We start from the raw sequence: 19,889 nt of genomic DNA, 5'->3' as shown, positions 1-19,889 counted from the left end.
AAGGTTGACCTCTGACATCTGTCCCCTGACCCCCAGGGAAGATGCTCTTGTCCGGTTTGTGTGGCCGCGCTGGCCTCAGGGGGGTCGGAGTCTGGCTCCGGAGCCGGAGCGGCTGCAGCTCGGTGAGGCGGGGAGGGGAAAGGGGGAAGGTTTCACCCTCGGTGAGACATTTTGTGTGGGTCTGAGGCGGTGAACAGGCTTACATAAAATGTGTTCAGAATGGAGGGCAGGGGGAGGGGCCGGAAAATAAAGAACCTGCATTTCTATAGCACCTTTCTCGGGAGATCCCAAAGCGCTTTTCAACCAATGAAGTACTTCTTTTGGAAGGGCAATCACTGTTGTGATGTGGGAAACGCAGCAGCCAATATATGCACAGCAAGATCCCACAAACAGCAATGGGATAATGACCAGACAATCTGTTTTAGTGATGTTGCTGGAGGGATAAATATTGGTCCAGAACACTAGTGGAGGAGAGGGGGTGGTGGGGTAGAGATGGGGAGGGCATGTTGAGGTAGTAGGGGGCAGAGTTGGGGAGGGAGTAGGGGGTGTAGTGTGAGGTACAGGAGGTAGGGGATGATAGGGTAAAGAGGTGTGATGGGGTAGAAGGAGGGAGGGGGGGGGGGTGAGGTTGTATGTTTGTGGGGGGGGGGAGATGGGAGTTGGGTTGGGCAGTTAAAGGATGCAAGACAGAGACAATTCTCCAGAAGCCTGGTGCTTTGCAGCCCCAGTACGTGAGCATCGTCCTTGAATGCTTGACACACTGGTTCTTAACCTCGGTTGGGGTGTTTAAGGAAAGCTGTACATTTCCTTTCTGAAAACTCACTGCCCAGGTTATAGTCTGCTAGAATGTGTTGGTGAGTAACCAGAGGACACAGATTTAAGATAACTGTCAGCAGAACTAGAGAGTTTGATGAAATTTTTTTTATGCAGAGAGTTGTGATCTGGAATGCACAGCCTGACCGGGTAATAGAAGCAGATTAAGTAGAACTTTCAAAAGAGAATTGCGATCAATATTTGAAGGAGCGAAAATGTGCAGAGCTTTGGGAAAAGAGCGAGGGGGGAGAAGTGGGACTAATTGGATAGCTCTTTTGAAGAGCTGGCACAGGCACAATGGGCTGAATGGCCTCCTGTGCTGAGAGATCTTCTGACTGCTGTGATCTTAATTTGGTCCTGTAGGAGAGGGATAGTCATACTGTTTTTTTTTCTCCTCAGCTAAGTCATCCGTGGAAACAATGGGCAGCAAGAAAGGGACAAAGTACAGTTTTTAGAAATGTCTCAGCACAGTCCGGGGCAGCCTCTGTACCCAATGCCACCACTGACCGAATCGTGGGGAAATGGATGATGGTGTGCAGTGGGATGGTTGTGGGGGCTGTGGTCCTTGGTGGAGTAACCAGGTGAGTGAAAGACATCGTTGGTTAAAAGCATTCAGCCCCACCATGGAGTAATGTTTGCTTTTTCATTTACTCATAGCACGTGAGAGTTGCTGGCAAGGTCAGCATTTGTTGCCTATCCCTAATTGCCCTTGAGAAGGTGGTGGTGAGCTGCCTTCTTGAACTGCTGCAGTTCATCTGGTGTAGGTACACCCACAATACTGTTAGGGAGGACGTTCCAGGATTTTGATGAAAGAATGGCTGAAATATTTGCAAGTCATTTTGGTGTGTATCTGGAGGGGAACTTGCAGGTGGTGTTGTTCCCATGCATCTACTGCCCTTGTCCTTCCAGATGGTAGAGGTCGTGGGTTTGTAAAGTGCTGTCGAAGGAGGCTTGGTGAGCTACAGTGCATCTTGTAGATGATACACATTGTTGCCACTGTGTGTCGGTGGTGGAAGGAGGAAATGTTTAACATGGTGGATGGGGTAACAATCAAGTGGATCGAGCTCTGGGATTTAATTTTTGTTTTTAACATTTTTTTTATTTGCTAGTGTATTTCCCGTGGTGCCACTTATGGGGTCTTGTGGTGTTTAGCTACTAGCTTGGCTTGCCCTGTCTTAAGGCCACTACTTAGTTGGATAAATACTTGAAGTAAAATTTTCAGGGCAATGGGGAAAGATCCAGAAGTTGGACTAATTGAATAACTTTCAAAGAGCCAGCACAGGCACAATGGGCTGAACAATCTCTGCTGTATGATTCTGTACTTACTTCCTCTGAGAATCAATGTAGCTGAGTACAAATTGTAGGAGATGGGCCAGCAAGTTACTTGTAAAGTCCAGGCTTCAGATCAATGACTGATTGGCTTTCTCTCTGTCAAGATAGTTTTGTATCTGCAACCAGCTGTGACGTGTAAAAACGTGAGCTACACACGAGACTTTAATGGTTGTGGGGACTGAGAGATGACCTACTCCCAAGTGTATATCTGGGCAAACTCTACAATTCACAGTTGGTGAGCTAAGTGATCATTCAAAGTTCTTCCTATCCACCACCAAAAGTTTGGAAGCATTTACCCTCTCTGGGGTTTGCCAGTGACAGTGCCACAGTATTGGTATCTTGTAACTGGGGGAAAAGAAACTGCCCTTGTGCTGCTCTATTTTAACCACATTCCTTCATTGTCCACTCCTCTCCTCAAGACACGTTCTCATCCCAAAACCTTATGCTAGTGGCCATTTTAGATTAGATTAGAGATACAGCACTGAAAAAGGCCCTTCGGCCCACCGAGTCTGTGCCGAACATCAACCACCCATTTATACTAATCCTACACTAATCCCATATTCCTACCAAACATCCCCACCTGTCCCTATATTTCCCTACCACCTACCTATACTAGTGACAATTTATAATGGCCAATTTACCTATCAACCTGCAAGTCTTTTGGCTTGTGGGAGGAAACCGGAGCACCCGGAGAAAACCCACGCAGACACAGGGAGAACTTGCAAACTCCACACAGGCAGTACCCGGAATCGAACCCGGGTCACTGGAGCTGTGAGGCTGCGGTGCTAACCGCTGCGCCACTGTGCATGCAAGAGCCAAAAGTGCATGTTTGACTGTGGGAACATCGCAGCGAGGCTAATGGTAGTGCACTGAATGTTACCTCAGCTTAAGATGAGTTAATTCAGCACAGGTCAGGGATGGACTCTGGACTCTCCCTGGCTCAGTATTAATCTGGGCCCTACATTCCCTCATTGAGCCAGTGAAACAGAAGATTACTGCAATAAAAACAGAAAGTACTGGAAATAAACAGCAGGTCAAGCAGCATCTGTGGAGAGAGAAGCAGAGTTAACTTTTCAGGCCTGTGACCTTTCTTCAGAACTGCAGTTCTCTGTTTTGTTGCTTTTCCTAACCTAACTATTCTGGAAAGCTATTATTGCTCATTTGCCAGTTGTGCTGTTGGTCATGAACAATGACAGACAGGAAAGACCACTCTGGTCTGTCCAGCCTATCCCACACAATTATGATGCCTTGTCACAATATATATGCACCCCACCTCACCCAAAACCTTGTGATCTCCTGGGAGAGGTGACTAACCAAATTTAAAAACCCACACCAATTTAGGGAAACAAAATTTAGGATGATTGTATCTGACTACTCCCACTTTTGAGGTGATAGAAACTATTAGAGGAAATCACTCAGTCACCTATCTCTGCTCTCATCTAAAAGAAATTGGGAGCAGGGAGGTGGGTGATGGTGATAGGGAGGGAAGGAAATTGAAGCCCTGACATAGAAGCAGTAAGGTGTCCTTTCTATTTTACCTTTCCAGTTAAACCTTTGATTTCCAGCAGCTTTTAATGTTTCTCAACAATGATTTATTGCATCCCACTATTTGCGAAAATTCAGTACAGTAAATGTTCAGCTGGTGAAGCAAGACAAGCACTTGAATAGCTGGGTATCTGACCAGCTTTATATATTATTAATGGCCAAGGGGTATCCTTGGTGGCAAATCTTTCAAATGGCTGATTTCAGTAGAGTGCACACTCTTGTGAATGCGGGAAACACCAACAGTTCAACTGTAAATTCAGCCCTTCTATACTGGGACTATGTCTTTGGCAAGCATTTTAAGTGATATAACACAGGTGAAGTACTGCTGGATACATTGGAAGTAATTTGACGCGATGAGTTGAAGATCATTACATGGCAAAGTCTATTGATTTTTAAGTGCAGTTGTTTTCCAATTCTCTGCTAATTAAAGCTAGTACCAGTGCTATCTAAGGAGGGTGAGGTGATTGTATGTTTGCTGAGCACTGAGAATACTGTCAGGGCTTTCCTTCCTTTCCACAGGCTGACTGAGTCTGGCTTGTCGATGGTGGACTGGCACCTGGTCAAGGAGATGAAACCCCCAAGCACTCAGGAAGAGTGGGAGGCCGAGTTTCAGAAGTACCAGCAGTTCCCAGAATTTAAAATGTAAGTTACTGTGCCAACATCTCCTGACTGTCAACCTATTTGTCTGCAATGCTGTTTGGATCAGTACAACAATCCCCTCCTCTTTAACCACAGTCTCCTGTCTGACACCTCCTCTCTGAGCCAGAAGCTTGTAAATTCAGTCGCAAATCCAGAAATTTGAGCACATAATCCAGGCTGACAGTCCCACTGCAGTACTGAGGGAATGCTGCACTGTTGGAAGTGCTGTCTTTCAAATGAGACGTTAAACCGAGGCCCCCTCTGCCCCCTCAAATGGATGTAAAAGATTCATGGCACTATTTTTAAGAAGTGCTTTCCCTGCTATCCAGGCCATCATTTACCCCTCAAACAACATCACTAAGATAAATTATCTGCTCATTATCACATTGCTGTTGGTGGGAACTTGCTGTGTGCAAATTGGTTGCCATATTTCCTACATTGTGACAGTTATCACACTTCAAAAAGTAGTTAATTGACTGTAAAGGATGTGAAAGGTGCTATAAAAATGCAAGTCTTATTACGAGCGTGGCAGATGACCTCTGCAGCAGCCATACTTGAGGCCTCTCTGGGAATGTGGGTAGTTCCTGTTGCTGTGGCATCATTGCCTGCTCAGATCTGAGTTGAGACGGTACAACATTGATTCAACACAGGGCTCCTTGCATGTCCGACACAGGTGAAACTTTTGCCTCATCAGCCTTGGCTGGATATGAGTGACGGTCACTGTAATGTCAATACCTAGCTCTCAGCTTGAGGAAACCCTCTATTGTTCCATATACATAGAAGCTGTGTCTTTGGCAAGCATTTTAAGTGATATAACGCTGAGGTGTAGTACTGCTGGATACAGTGGGAGTAATTTGAGGTGATGAGTTGAACATGGCAAAGTCTATTGATTTTTAAGTGCAGTCGTTTTCCAATTTTGTGCTAATTAAAGCTAGTACCAGTGCTATCTAAGGAAGGTGAGGTGATTGTATGTTTGCTGAGCACTGAGAATACTGTAACTCTGGTTCCATACCACAGCGTTTTATTCATCTATCCGTTGCAGTGCTTAGAGGTTCTGTTGCATGACAGTAAAAGTACAAGCCTGTGTTTTTGTTGGAAGTGCATTGGAGCATCAGTGAACTCTGCCATAGTGATCAGGGATGCAGATTTAAATCTCCTCAGTGAAGAGTCCAATTTTCACTACAATTAGTAGGCCATTCAGCCCCTCAAGGCTGCTCCGCCATACAATTAAATCATGGCTGATCTGATTCTGGCCTCAACTCCATTTGCTGCCTATAACCCTGGACTCCCTTGTCGATCAAAAATCTGTTTGTCAGCCTTGAATATATTCAATGACCCAGCTTCCACTGCTCTTTGGGGAAGAGAATTCCACAGACTAATCACTGCCCCATCCCCTTCCCCCTGCCTTGTACTTGACCAAGTTCAACGCAGTGGTTGGGATTTTAAGTTTGGGACTGTTCATTGTCCAGTAAGTCCCATTATGGGGAGGGGGGTATGTCATCGTAACAATAGGTTGGATAATGGAGGCTCCACTATTTTCTTCAGTATCCCCCACTGCACCCCCATCACTTTTCAACATGACGTTTTTTATGGAGCTTCACCTTTTCCTTTTTCTTAATAACAAAAAAAGTTTCTACAAGGCTTACAAAATAAAAAGGTGGGATGGGTTACGGCATTCTCTCTGGGTTCTGTTAATAAATGGTAATTATTATTACTGGTTCTAGCTATGGTGTGCGAGCACTGGTCTATGGTCTACCTTAACCAGGTCTGTGTTCCTCCCCTCAGATTAAATCATGACATGACTTTGAACGAATTCAAGTTCATCTGGCACATGGAGTATTCTCACCGGATGTGGGGACGGGCAGTAGGGCTGGTCTACATCCTGCCCGCCATCTACTTCTGGAGGAAGGGCTGGTTCTCCAGGAGCTTGAAGCTGCGGGTGGCAGGCCTATGCGGATTTGTGTGCTTCCAGGTGGGTGAAGGACTGGACCATGTCTGACTGGGAGACCAGCTACCATCGCAAGTGATGGAAAAGGACAGCTTGGTAAATGCTGGAATCATCAAGTGACAGATAAAAACTGACAGTGTTGGAAACACTCAGCAGATCAGGCAGCATCTGTGCAGAGAGGAACAAAGTTAACGTTTTAGGACAATGACCTTGCATCAAAACTCTGGTGATAGGTCACCGACGTGAAGCATTAATTCTGTTTCTCTCTCCACAGATGTTGCCTAACCCGTATTTCCGGAATTAATTTTTATTTCAGATTTCCAGCATCCACAGTATTTTCCTTTTGTGTTCTCAGGTGGTTGTTTAGGTTGTGACGTTTCCGCCTCAAACTTTAACTCTGCGGTGGTCTTAACCAGGGAGTCAGCCTGGTTGCAGAATGGTTCAATTCCCTTTTTACACCCTTAGGCTGCTCCCAATGATTTGTGTTTTTTGGAGCACGCAGCACAGGAACGTCTAAGGTCCGCTTGTGCAGCCTGTGCTGCGATAGGTGATCAGGAGTGGGGCTGGGATGTTGCTGCTACTGGTACGGGCAATAGACTAGTTAGGAAAAGGAAAATTTCAACTGGGTGATGATTTCCCCCACCACCATACAGTCCCCTCACTAGAAATGTGTGCTCTGGATCAAGGGGGCCTTGTGTTAAAAGAAAACTACTAATTCCACGGAGTAATTGAAACAGTTGAGTTGGTGAGGCTAACCCTCTGGATGTGGAAACTGGGAGCTATGAGCTCCTGCTGCTTCAACTAATCAGTTGCTTTTAAATCCTCGTTTCAGTGATGGCTGGAACTGTACCACCCAGCATGGTTTGAAGGAGAGCAGGGAATTCTCCATTGTCCTGACCAACATTCTTCCTCAGGAAACAGTATTAAAACAGCTGAACTGGCCATTTATTTTATTGCTGTTTGTGGGTTATTACTGGTGATGAATGCTGTTAATTTTGCATTTCAAAATTAACATGCCTTGAAAGAAATTACTGCATTTCAGCGACATGATAAATCACTAGAAATAAAAGTGGTTTTGGGTAGGATTGTCAAAATGTTCTGACAGCAGGACAGTGGTGGCATGGAGAGAATAGCTAAAAGTGGAAAGTGAGAAGCTGTGGTTTGAGTTGAGCTGGTTGAAAGTTTATTGGGAACTTTAAGAACATAGTGAGATAGAACTGGGGAGGAAATTGGTTTATTTTCAAGAAAGAATGTTGTGTCCTGACTACATTTCAGAAACTTGGGGAGTGCAAAAAAAAAAACTGTCCCGTCCAAACAGAATCAATGTGAACTAGAGGAGAAATGGATTTGTTTAACTTATGAATAAGCCTGGACACAGTGCAGACACAACAAGTAAAGCTGTTAGAAATCTGAAATGAGAGTAGAAAACTACACTGCAGGTCGCTCAGAATCCGAACACAAAATACACATGTAAACAGAGTTCTGTTCTCCACCTGGAACATTACCGTCTCTCTCATTCCAAGCTACTGACAGACCTGCTGTTCATCTCCAGCATCTTCCTGTTTCTAATCCTAGAAAAATGATTTCACTTTCACAGTCCTGTGATGTCTCAGGGTCTAATTGCCTGATCTTGTTTCTCCTCAGGGTTTGCTAGGCTGGTACATGGTGAAGAGCGGTTTGGAGGAGAAGAAAGATTCACACGACATCCCCCGGGTCAGCCAGTATCGCCTGGCTGCTCATCTTGGATCTGCATTGGTACTGTACTGTGCCAGCCTGTGGACTGGCTTGTCCCTTCTCCTGCCCCCGAACAAGGTACCGTATCCCCAAGCAACCCCCAATTTAACTTCTTTTAAAGTTACAATTTTTAAAGAAAAAAGTTTTGGTATTTTAGAGTAGACGAGGAGGGCCAGCATTTGTTGCCAATTCCTAATTGCCCCTTGAGAAGATGGTGGTCAGCTGCCTTCTTGAACTGCTGCAGTCTGTGGGTTGCAGCTACACCGAGTGCTGTTAGAGAGGGAGTTCCAGGATTTATGACCCAGCAACTGTGAAGGAATGGCCAATGCATTTCTGAGTCGGGATGTGTGTGAGATGTTCCCATGCCCCTCCTGTCTTTGTCCTTCTAGGTGGTAGAAGTCAGGGGTTTGGGAGGTGCTGTCGAGGAAACATTGGCATGTTGCTGCAGTGCATCTTGTAGATGCTGCGCACTGCTGCCACTGTACTCCAGTGGTGAAGGAAGGGAATGTTTAAGGTAGTAGATGGGGTGCAATCAAGCAGGCTGCATTGTCCTGGATGGTGTCGCACTTCTTGTGTTGTTGGCAGTGAGCCCAAACACTCGGGGTATGGACAGAACAGGGTTAGATACAGAGTAAAGCGCTCTCTACACTGGCCCCATCAAACGCTCCCAGGGCACGAACACCACGGGTTAGATACAGAGTACCACTCCTTCTGCACTGTCCCATCAATGTGTGTTTGCCCCAATCTCGAGGGGCCTGTGCTTCACCAGTGTGACATTTCTACTTCCCGTGCAGTAGTTATAGCCTCTCTGAGTAAGACTGTCAGTCAGAACTGAATGACAGGATGTATTTAGATGTCTGGATTTAGCCTAAACATGTTCAGGTTTTTTTTTGTTGTTCATTCATGGGATGTGGGTGTCGCTGGCTAGACCAGCATTTATTGCCCATTCCTAATTGCCCTTGAGAAGGTGGTGGTGAGCTGCCTTCTTGAACCGCTGCAGTCCATGTGGGGTAGGTACACCCACAGTGCTGTTAGGAAGGGAGTTCCAGGAATTTGACCCAGCGACAGTGAAGGAATGGCGATATAGTTCCAAATCAGGATGGTGTGTGACTTGGAGGGAAACTTGCAGGTGGTGGTGTTCCCATGTATTTGCTGCCCTTGTCCTTCTAGTTGGTAGAGGCCGTGGGTTTGGAAGGTGCTGTCTAAGGAGCCTAGGTATGTTACTGCAGTGCATCTTGGAGATGATGCACACTGCTGCCACTGTGCGTCGGGTTGAAGCGAGTGAATGTTTGTGGATGGTGTGCCAATCAAGTGGGCTACTTTGTCTTGGATGGTGTCGAGCTTCCTGAGTGTTGATGGAGCTGCACCCATCCAGGCAAGTGGAGAGTATTCCATCACACTCCTGACTTGTGCCTTGTAGATGGCGGACAGGCTTTGGGGAGTCAGGAGGTGAGTTACTCGCCGCAGGATTCCTAGCCTCTGACCTGCACTTGTCGACATGGTATTTCTATGGCTACTCCAGTTCAGTTTCTGGTCAATGGTAACCTTCACCCCCCCCCCCCCCCCCCCAGGATGTTGATAGTGGGGGATTCAGTGATGGTAATGCCATTGAATGTCATGGGGAGATGGTTAGATTCTCTCTTGTTGGAGATGGTCATTTCTGGCACTTGTGTGGCACGAATGTGCATTAATGTTCTTTTTTTAATATAGATGCCCAGTACTGGTCAGATGATGCTGTTGAGGAGATTTGCTCATGGAACTGGGGGCTTGGTGTTCGTTACTGCGCTCTCAGGTAAAGTGCTCTTTTTTTCAGGCAGCTGGTCAAGCTGGTCGATGTAAAGAAAGATTCAGTAGGTTTGGTGTTCTGGTAGTATGGGATCAAATGCACCGAAGGGTCTCCTTCAGTGGAATCTGTGACTGACTCGAAGTGGAGGGTGAGCGGACTGAGCTAGAGAGTCTGGGAATGCCAATGGTGAGCCAACTGATAGGTTTAAAATTGCGGATGTGACCATATTCAAAGGGCTCATCTCAGTCTGGTGCGGTGAGGTGAGGGTGACAGGTTGCAGGAAATCATTGGTAGGAGCAAGGGAGAGGAAAAGAGCTCCAAACTAGAAGGGAATTACTGGGCTATAACTTGGGGAATCGGGGAGACAGTTTCAGTCAGATGTGTTCGACCCATAACAGTGCTGATTGAAATACCTTCTTCAGCAGAGCCTGAAAATCACTCCCTTCCTGATAGATACCCAGTGATTGATGTCCCCCCCCAACACACACGCACCAGCTGGGAAAATGCGGGTGCGTGGATATGCAATGGCCCCAAACTGGGATTTAGGGTGTCTGCTAATACTAAATACAGCCATGCATAAAAAAAGCACCACAGTGGTAAAGTTTCACATGGAGGTATAGGGTAGACAAATAAACTATTTCTGCTGGTTGGGGAGTCCAGTGACAATGTTGAAAATGCTGGTCCCTTTAATTCACCAGGACTTACATCAGAGTTAAAAGAGAGCAGGTGATGCCCATTGCAGCTTGTATTTAAGGGCTGGGGTTTTCCCCAGTCGTGGAAGTCACTTCTGGACAGGGAGTGAGTCTAGAAGGGAAGAGTGTAAACTGGAATTTGTACTGAACTGTGGATTGAGAATAAACCAGTTATGGATCACAGACTGTCTCCTGCTTCCTGGTTTTGGTGAATGGACATCGGCCAATTGATCGTGGTAGGAGAGAATTAACTTCGACCTCTCCAGGTGGGAAGATCTTTCGCATAAAGTAGGTTCCTGGGTGGTGTACCGGCCAGAAGGGTCAGATAACTGGAGGGAGGCTACGATAGTTGGACGAGCAGGGAAGTCTGCAGGCAAATACAAAAATTGGTTAAATTTCCAAGAAGAAGGATGAGAAGTGAAGACAGGGAGTTCAAAAATGGGGAACAAGAAAATGTAATTCAGGCGATAGGTCTAGGAGGAAGAAAAGATCATGTACAGTGGAAAGGACCTCCTATTAGACATTCTGATTGGAGTAGTCCAGAGAGACCTCAACAAGAGAGAGGAGGCCGCAGCCTCACAAGGCGACGATGTAACATGGAGAATGCAGAGCCTTTTCGGAAAAAAGACAGAAGCAGAAGTCCCTGTGATCGAGAGGTGTTCATAGCCGCTAATAGATTAGAAGATAGAGTTAGAAAGTTGGAATGAATTTGGGGTATATTCAGAGGTTGCAGATAGAGGCCAACCTGCTCTATCAGACAGATGGATCTGCACAGAAAAGGTCCTCCCAGATGGGACCGATGAGTCCAAGGCTAGGTTGGTGGCCAGGGGTTTTGAGGAGTACTTGGGGGATAAAGACCCTCCCACAACGGGAAAGGTGATTTTGAGAGTCTTTTTGGCCATTTTAGCAACCTATTCTTGGAGGTGCAAGTCTATAGGTATCAAAGCAGCTTTCCTTCAATGTGACCTGCTTCAGAGGGAAGTGTTTCTCCAGTCTCCAAAGGAGAAGCATCAGACATAGAAGGGAAGCTCTGGAAGTTGAATAAATGTGTTTGTGTTAAGTGACACTTCCCAGGTATGGTACTTTTCGGTGAGGGCAGTTCTGCCAGAGTTATGGTGTTCACAACTGAGAGCGGGCCCTGCAGTTTTTTATTGGCACTATAATGGAAAACCTCTGGGCATCTTTGTGATGCATGTGGACGATTTCTTGTGGGGTGGTACTAATGAGTTTGAAAAGCATGTTATTCATCGAAATAGGAAAGAATTTAAAATTGGCAGTCAACCTCCTGCGGCTTTTAAATATGTGGGTTTGGCGATAAAGCAGAGTCAGTCAGATGTAATTTTGCATCAACATTCTTACTTGAAAAATGTCAATCCCATCGCAATTAGTCACACCAGATGGGGACAGAAAGATGCAGCTGCTTCCAAGGATGAAATGGAACAGCTGAGGAATCTTGTCGGACAGCTCGATTGGTTAGCCACGCAGGCGAGACCGTTTGTAAGTTTTGATGCGCTAGAGCTTAGTCTTATGATGAAAAATCCAAAGGTTGAGGACATCTCGAGGGCGATCAAAACTTCCAAAAAAAAAATTAAAAATAGTGAAGTGTACGCTGAAGTTCCCAGCTTTGGGTGATCCCAAAAATATGAAATGAATCATTTTTTAGTGATGACTCACATACAAACATTGGTGATGGATTTTCCAGTGCAGGCGGGTTCGTGATATTCCTTGTGGGAGAGGATGGGAAAAGTTGCTCTTTGGCATGGGAAGCCAAGAGATAAGAAGAGTGGCAAAGAGTACACTAGCCGCTGAAACTCTTTCACTTATTGATGCTGTTGATATGGCATTGTATTTGTCCAAGATCTTGGAAGAAATGTTATATTTTTTTTTTAAAAGACCAAAAGGACAATATCAATAGAATGTTACATAGATAATTGATCCCTGTGGGAGAGTGTACATTCTACAAAAAGCGTAAATGAAAAAAAGGCTGAGGATAGACATAGCCAGTTTAAAGCACATGTTGGAGAGGGAAAAAACCTCTAAGCTAAGATGGGTAAATACTAGTCAACTATCAAACTCTTTCACTAAAAGGAATGCTTCTCCTGAAAAGTTGTTGAATGTTCTAGAAGGAGGACACCTCGCTATGTAATATTTGGGAATCTGGAGTTTTTATATATCGTCTGTTAATATGGTTATTTTTTTTCTTAAGAAAGGGAATCTGACAATGTTGAAAATGCTGGTCCCTTTAATTAACCAGGACTTACTTCAGAGTTAGTAGAGAGCAGGTGATGCCCATTGCAGCTTGGATTTAAGGGCTGGGTTTTCCCCCAGTCGGGGGAGTTACTTCTGGACAGGGAGTGTAAACTGGAATTTGTACTGAACTGTGGATTGAGAATAAACCAGTTATGAATCACAGACTGTCTCCTGTTTCTTGGTTTTGCTGAATGAATATCAGCCAATTGATTATCTAGGACTAGGGGGCAGAGTATAAAAATTAGAGCCAGACCTTTCAGCAGTGAAATTTGGAAACACTTCACACAAGGATGGTAGAAGTTTGGAACTCTGTTCTGTAAATGGCAATTGATGCTGCGTCAATTGTTAATTTTAAATCTGAGAATGACAGATTTCTATTAACCAAGGGTATTAAGGGATATGGAGCAAAGGAAGGTATATGGAGTTAGATCACAGATCAGCGTGGTCTTGTTGAAGGATGGAACAGGCTCAATGGGCTGAATGGCCTCCTGTTCCTATAGCCTGGCTAGAATTAGTGCCTTCTGGAGAGAACTTCAGAAAATTTGTGGATTTTTCCTACTGAATGACGGTTAAGTTAGGGGGAGGGGTTCTATTATTGGGCTGAAGTCAAACTGATTACACTGCTTGCACTGATGTTTATTAAAATGACTAATGACATTGCAGTAATAAAGCACTGATACATAAAACATTGCAACTTTTGAAGATATTCACTTGCATATCAGTGGGATCAAGAACTGCAAAGGCGGATTTCATGTGGTTTATACCCACCCATCTGTCCACTTTCGCTCACTCCCTCCCTTCTCTCCCCTCTCTCCCCTCTCCCGTCTCCCCGCTGAAAGTGCTGAATCTCACCAGGGTAATAGTTCCAAACTGCCCTGGGACCTGACTCGTGCACGTTAGGGTTAGGCCCACGAGTGAGCAGCTGTCCAGGAGAAAGGAGTGTGACGAGCCACTCCCCAAACTCGAGCCTTGTAGATGATGGAGAGGCTTTGAGGGAATCAGGTGGCTCATTGGAATATCCAATCTCTGACCTGCACTTGTGTAGACAGTGTTGAGAAGACCATTCCAGTTAAACTTTTGATCAACGCTGACCTTCACCTTATTGATGATTGCAGACTCATCAATGGTTCATTCAGTGGAATGAATATTCTTGCCATTTGTCAGTCCAGACCTTGATGTCCTGCTGTGGGCTGCTCCGTTATCAAAGCAGTTAGGAATGGCGCAATACACGACAATTGTCAGCAAATAGTTTATGATGGAGAGGAGATCATTGATGGAGATAGTTGGGCTGAGGACACCGCCCTGAGGAATTCCTACAATGATATCCTGGGACTACAACCATTGGCCTTCGAACAACCATCATCATTTTCCTCTGTGCCACAGCCATGGGTGGGGTTTCCCTTTCACCCCCACTCACCTCAGATTTGCAAGGCTCCTTGGTGCCATCCATACAGAGTGGTAGTATAGTGCTTATGTTATTGCACTAGTAATCCAGAGGCCCGAGCTAATCCAGCGACATGCGTTCACATTCCACCAAGCCAGCTGCAGAATTTAAATTCAACTAACTAAATCTGGTATCAGTGATTGTGAAGATTGTTGTAAAAACCCATCTGGTTCACTAATGTCCTTTTGAGGGGAGGAAATCTACCAGACCATGTAAGGATGGCCTCCATGTAACTCCAGACCCACGGCAATATGGTTGGCTCTTAGCTACGCTCTGAAATGGCTTGTCAAGCCACAAGCTGTCAAGGAGGCGGCCTTTGCCAGCAACACCCTCCTCGCGTCCTGTTTTAATACAGTTAATTTTGTTCAATTAACCTTGTTAATTTTTACTTTGAAAATAGTGCCAAGGGAATGAAACCAGGGGTTGGTAACCTGTCCGTATATGGGCACCAGTGTCTGGTGTAAGATTTTGAGGTCCTGGGGGGTGTTGGAAGAGAGATGGGCACAGGGAGTGGATAGTGATTGACACAGGGAGAGAAAGAGATCAATCAAGATCAGTCCTGACAGATGGACATCTATCTGGATTCTCTGCATCACTACATCAAGTGTGCGGCAGACATTGACCATTTGTAGAAGCAAAGTCAGTGCCAGGTATCTCACTAATTAGGGAGAAATGTGTTTTAAATCAGACTGTTTTGATGGCATTATATTGGCTATACACTTTATATACAGATTAATTGCCCCCCCATGTCCGTGGCTGAGTCAGTAATTTTGTCAGATGTCCGTGGTGCCACATGTTGGTGCCTATCCCTGAATGAAACCCTGAGTATAGTGGAAGCTTGTCTTCTGAAACCATATAGCAGGATGTGATTTACCGTAGCCTGATTAGTTGTGTTTTCTCTTCACTCTTTTTGCAGGTGCTTTTGTTGCTGGTCTCGATGCTGGGCTTGTCTATAACTCTTTCCCCAAGATGGGAGAGCGTTGGGTGCCCGACGACCTTTTGGCCTTTTCCCCAGCGCTCCGAAACTTCTTTGAGAACCCAACCACTGTCCAGTTCGACCACAGAATCCTGGTAACTATTTTCAAACCAGTGTAAGCTTGGCGCCAAATTCTTCCATTTCTGATTCGCTCCCACACTTGAACTGTGGAATTATTGCATGCAAATTAGGTCCTAGTTGGGCAGCATGGGCCGACGTCTTCTATAATCACCCAATGTCCAAATCTGCAGGTGCCCAATGGTTTGCCAACCTTTTCCTGGTCCGAGCTGAGTAAGCTGCTCTCATCTAAGCTGCTGGAGGAGACACTACAATTGGCTTCAGTGGCAGAGAGATGCGCCCTCTTGTGGACAAGATCGGTTCACTAACGCTCTCCACGGGTTTCAACCGAAAGGAGATTTCATAAAATAAAAGTTGCATTTCTGACTTGCACTTTCTTGCCAGTACACAAGTGCCTTCTGCTACTGCTCTGTAATGTGACTTGTAATATATACGGGTTGGATGCGGACGATGGGAGCCTCAACTCCGCAATATAGAAGGTGCACTCCAGGGAGAATGTTCAAAGGAGTTGCAACAGTAATGAACTGCAATTATTTTTTTAAAAAACACAATAAACAAGTATTTTGTCACTGGCAGACATCAATGAAGTGGTGCCAATTAATGCTTTTTAGCACTGCTAACTGCTGCAGGTTGTAGGGTAAGGTGTGATTCACACCACAGACTTTAGCGACTGAGACCCATCCTGCTTTCCTCTCTTTTTCCAGCTTCAGGGATCTTGCATAGAAGTGTGCTTTGTTTTGTGTTGGAATGCTATAACCTGACCTCCACACATGTAGTTTCCAGAACAGTTACAAGGAGCAGGAACCCTTGTTGACTTTCTCGCCTTCTGATCGGTTCACGCCCTCCACCTCCTCTCCTAGAGTCCAAACCCCCTGACCCCAAGCTTCTCTTCCACCCCAACTCTGCAACCCCTTCACCTCCAACTCCTCTTCCACCCCTGCTCTCATTTGCACTCCTGCTGTGTGTTTGCATTTCAGTTTCCCACTTTGGCTCTGAAATAATTTGCTGGGGATTATTCATTTGAATCTGTCACTAGGGCTGTAGAGAGGCAGTTCTTCCACTTCTGGTTCTGCCCCTTTTCTAATTCTGAAATTTCTGATGTGTTTTGTCAGGGTGTTGCCTCGATGACAGCAGTGACCATTCTCTACGCACTTTCTCGCAGGGTGCCTATGCCCCGGAGGACTAAGGTGGCGATATCATCTCTGCTAGCCATGGTTTACATGCAGGTAAGGGGGAACAGTGGCAATCTTCAGGATTAACATTTTTTTAAATTAATTCTCGGGACATGTTTGATGTAACTCAGTGTCTTGCAAGAGTTCAGAAGGTTGAGGCAGATCTGTACATTCTAGCATGTGAGGCTTAAAGCAAGTCCTCATGTCGGCACCAAGCAGTTTCCTGCAGTAACAGCAAAGGAATTGCTGACTAGTACACGTGAAATATGATTAAAAATTGGAATTTCTGGATAGTGTCATGGAATTGAGCTATTGGGATTTCAGGTTCCATCTTTGGTCTTTGCTATTGGCTGATTTCCCCTAGAGCAATGACTCAGGGCTCCAGTTGGCCTTAACACCCGTGGGTTTGAAGAGGGATTGGTGAGAATTTCCACTGCTCGTTATTCAGAGAGTTGCAGCTTGGATACTGAACGGGTGTGAGCTATCATGGACTTCAGGCAGAACTCACCAGGTACAGAAGGAAAGGGGAGGGAAGGGGTGAAAATCAAGAGGCAATGTAACTGATGGCATGTGTGGCTTTGCATTCTGAATTTGCACTGCGCTGATGTGAAAACTGTCTCCTTCTGGTGCTGTTTTAGGCTGGACTAGGAATCTGCACCCTGCTGCTCTACGTGCCCACTCCTCTGGCGGCCACACACCAGTCAGGATCCCTGGTACTGCTCAGCCTGGCACTCTGGTTGATCCATGAGCTCCGCAGGCTCCCAAAGTGATACGAGAAACGAGCTGAACCTGTTTCCTTCCAGCACATGAGATTCCGAGTCAGGATCTGATGGAAATTCCTAATGCACTTTCATTTCTACAAAGTTTGTTTTCGATGCCAACAGCAATGATTCATTGAACAATTTACTCTGCACTTGAATATTGGAGAGAGGATTTGGTATATGAGATCTTTATATACACACAGCATTGGTCTGATTGTGGGGCTGGTCACTGCTCTGCTTTCTCCCAGGTGGATGTCACTGCATTATTCCTTCAGTTGGCCCTGCCTTTTGGGTGTGGGGAAGAGAGAGAGAGAGGAAGTATTTAATGCTGTTATGTTCTTTTCTGTTTCAAACTGTTGACCGACACCTGCGTGTGAACCACATGATCAGATCAGAAATGCTATGGGTCTTTAGTTTTGACCCAGGTAATGTTACAGTTACTGTCTGTTGATCGCTGGGTTTTATGCAGTGTATTGCACCAGTACACTACAAGCCTTATATGAGTTAACATGGATGCTTTCAATCCATTCCTTTGAATTGCTTCCCCTGCCCTCACTACCAATGAGGGCCCTGTGCCCACCAGCACCACACCTTTACATTATACAACTAGAAACCCGCTCCAGATAAAAGCCAAATTTTAGTACTGTTGGGTGATGTTTGCTTACTGTTGGGTGTTCTGCACAGTCAAGAGGAAAGAATCACACTGTTTTACTAAAACCAAACAATTAAGGGATTAATCAACTGGAAAGTGAACAGAGACCAATTATGCCAGTGCTACTTTTAGATATTTCTTGTATATTGTGAAGTATCTAACATTTCAAAAGCAATATTTGTTTTTTAAATTAAACCTTTTCTCTCCAATATGTTCTCACAGAAAAAATATTTATTTATTTTAGAGATACAGCACTGAAGCAGGCCCTTCGGCCCACCGAGTCTGTGCCGACCAACAACCACCCATTTATACTAATCCTACATTAATCCCATATTCCTACCACATCCCCACCATTCTCCTACCACCTACCTATACTAGGGGCAATTTACAATGGCCAATTTACCTATCAACCTGCAAGTCTTTTGGCTGTGGGAGGAAACCGGAGCACCCGGAGGAAACCCACGCAGACACAGGGAGAACTTGCAAACTCCACACAGGCAGTACCTAGAATTGAACCCGGGTCGCTGGAGCTGTGAGGCTGCGGTGCTAACCACTGCACCACTTTGCTATAAACCTATTCTGTGTCCTGTCTTTTTTCTCCTGACTAGCAGCATCAACCTGTCAGTATTTACAAAGCAAAATACTGCAGATGCTGGAAATCTGAAACAAAAATGGAAAATGCTGGTAATGCTCAGCAGGTCAGGCAGCATGTGGAGAGAGAGAGAGTTTATGTTTCAGGTCAGTACAATCTTTCATCAGAGCTTTCAGTATTCACTCTGTCCTAACCCTGTGCAATCTTGAAAACTTTGTCATCTCTTTTCCACCTTAACCTTCTCTGCGTCAGTAAGAAAAAGCCCAAACTTTTTTTGGTCGGCAGCTAACTGAGGCGGGACTTCCTCCTTCAAGCGAGTGGTCTATTCCCATCCGCATAAGCTAAAGTCCAGTTCATTGTTTCAGGTGTGTGTGGCCCTTCATCAGAATCTCAACCTAACGTACATGCGAGCCCCTCATCTCTAGGGAAATCCTTTTGCCTTTGCCTTTTATATCCTTCCTGTAATGGAGGTGCCCAAAACGCAACGCAATACTCCAACTGCACCCCTTATAAGGTCTTGTACAAGTTCAGCATTCAGCAACAAGTTTCACTGGTTTTGTATTCTGTACTTCCAGGTCCAAAGCCAAGGATTTTGTTTTGCCTGTTTTATCAACTGCCATTTTTAAAGCCATAAACCTTAGCCGAGGGGTCAGTGACTAGGGGGTTATAGATTTAAAGTGATTGGTAGAAGGATTAGAGGGGAGATGAAGAAAAATCTTTTTCACCCAGAGAGTGGTTGGGGTCTGGAACTCAACTGCCTGAAAGGGTGGTAGAGGTAGAAAACCTCATCTCGTTTAAAAGGTGCCTGGATATGCACCTGAAGTGCCGTAACCTGCAGGGCTACGGACCAAATGCCGGAAAGTGGGATTAGGCTGGGCGGCTCTTCTTTTTCGGCCAGCGCAGACACGATGGGCCAAGTGGCCTCTTTCTGTGCTGTAAACTTTCTATGTGCCTCCACATCGAGGTCCCTTAGCTCTTCCACTCTATATTTTAAACAAATTCTGACAAAACACAGTTTCTATCATATCCCATGCCTTCAATTCATTAATTTGCTGGAGTCCTTTTTCTAAAAGTAATTACTTCCATTATCAGTAGAGATTATAATGCACATTAAATTACCAGATTTATGCCATATGCTGTATTTTAAGTACCTCCAGCTTCGGAAGCTGCTATTGTCTTGCTACTCAACTTTCAGTTTTTAGCATTTCCATTTATTCTGCGGCAGTAGCAAAGGTGATCAAGGTCCCCTCTGCTCACAAGGGGAAAGATCTACTGTTCCTCACCCCACTCTTATCAGCAGCATTGCATGAGAAATAGGAGCCCGCCATACAGCCCCTCAAGCCTGCTCCACCATTCATTGAGATCCTGACTGGTCATCTACCTCAAGTCCACTTTCTCACTCTATCCCCCTATCCCTCAATTCCCTTTGTGTCCAAAAATCTATTGATCTCTGTCTTGAATATACCCAACAACTG

At 45.3% G+C, this 19,889-nt stretch overlaps 1 protein-coding gene across 1 annotated transcript; it reads left to right on the top strand.

Annotated features, from left to right (window-relative positions):
- The first annotated feature begins 12 nt into the window (after positions 1 to 12).
- cox15 (cytochrome c oxidase assembly homolog 15 (yeast)) lies at positions 13 to 18,031 on the top strand. The gene is made up of 9 exons (XM_068053160.1): positions 13 to 122; positions 1,213 to 1,394; positions 4,210 to 4,332; positions 6,115 to 6,301; positions 7,922 to 8,089; positions 9,722 to 9,803; positions 15,100 to 15,254; positions 16,350 to 16,463; positions 17,048 to 18,031. Exons 1-9 carry the CDS (start codon positions 42 to 44, stop codon positions 17,177 to 17,179), a joined length of 1,224 nt encoding a protein of 407 aa, XP_067909261.1. The 5' UTR covers positions 13 to 41; the 3' UTR covers positions 17,180 to 18,031.
- The last annotated feature ends 1,858 nt before the right edge of the window (positions 18,032 to 19,889 follow it).

This window comes from Heterodontus francisci, chromosome 20 (genome assembly GCF_036365525.1).
Source record: "Heterodontus francisci isolate sHetFra1 chromosome 20, sHetFra1.hap1, whole genome shotgun sequence".
NCBI lineage: Eukaryota > Metazoa > Chordata > Chondrichthyes > Heterodontiformes > Heterodontidae > Heterodontus > Heterodontus francisci.
This window is presented reverse-complemented; position numbering and strand designations above follow the sequence as displayed.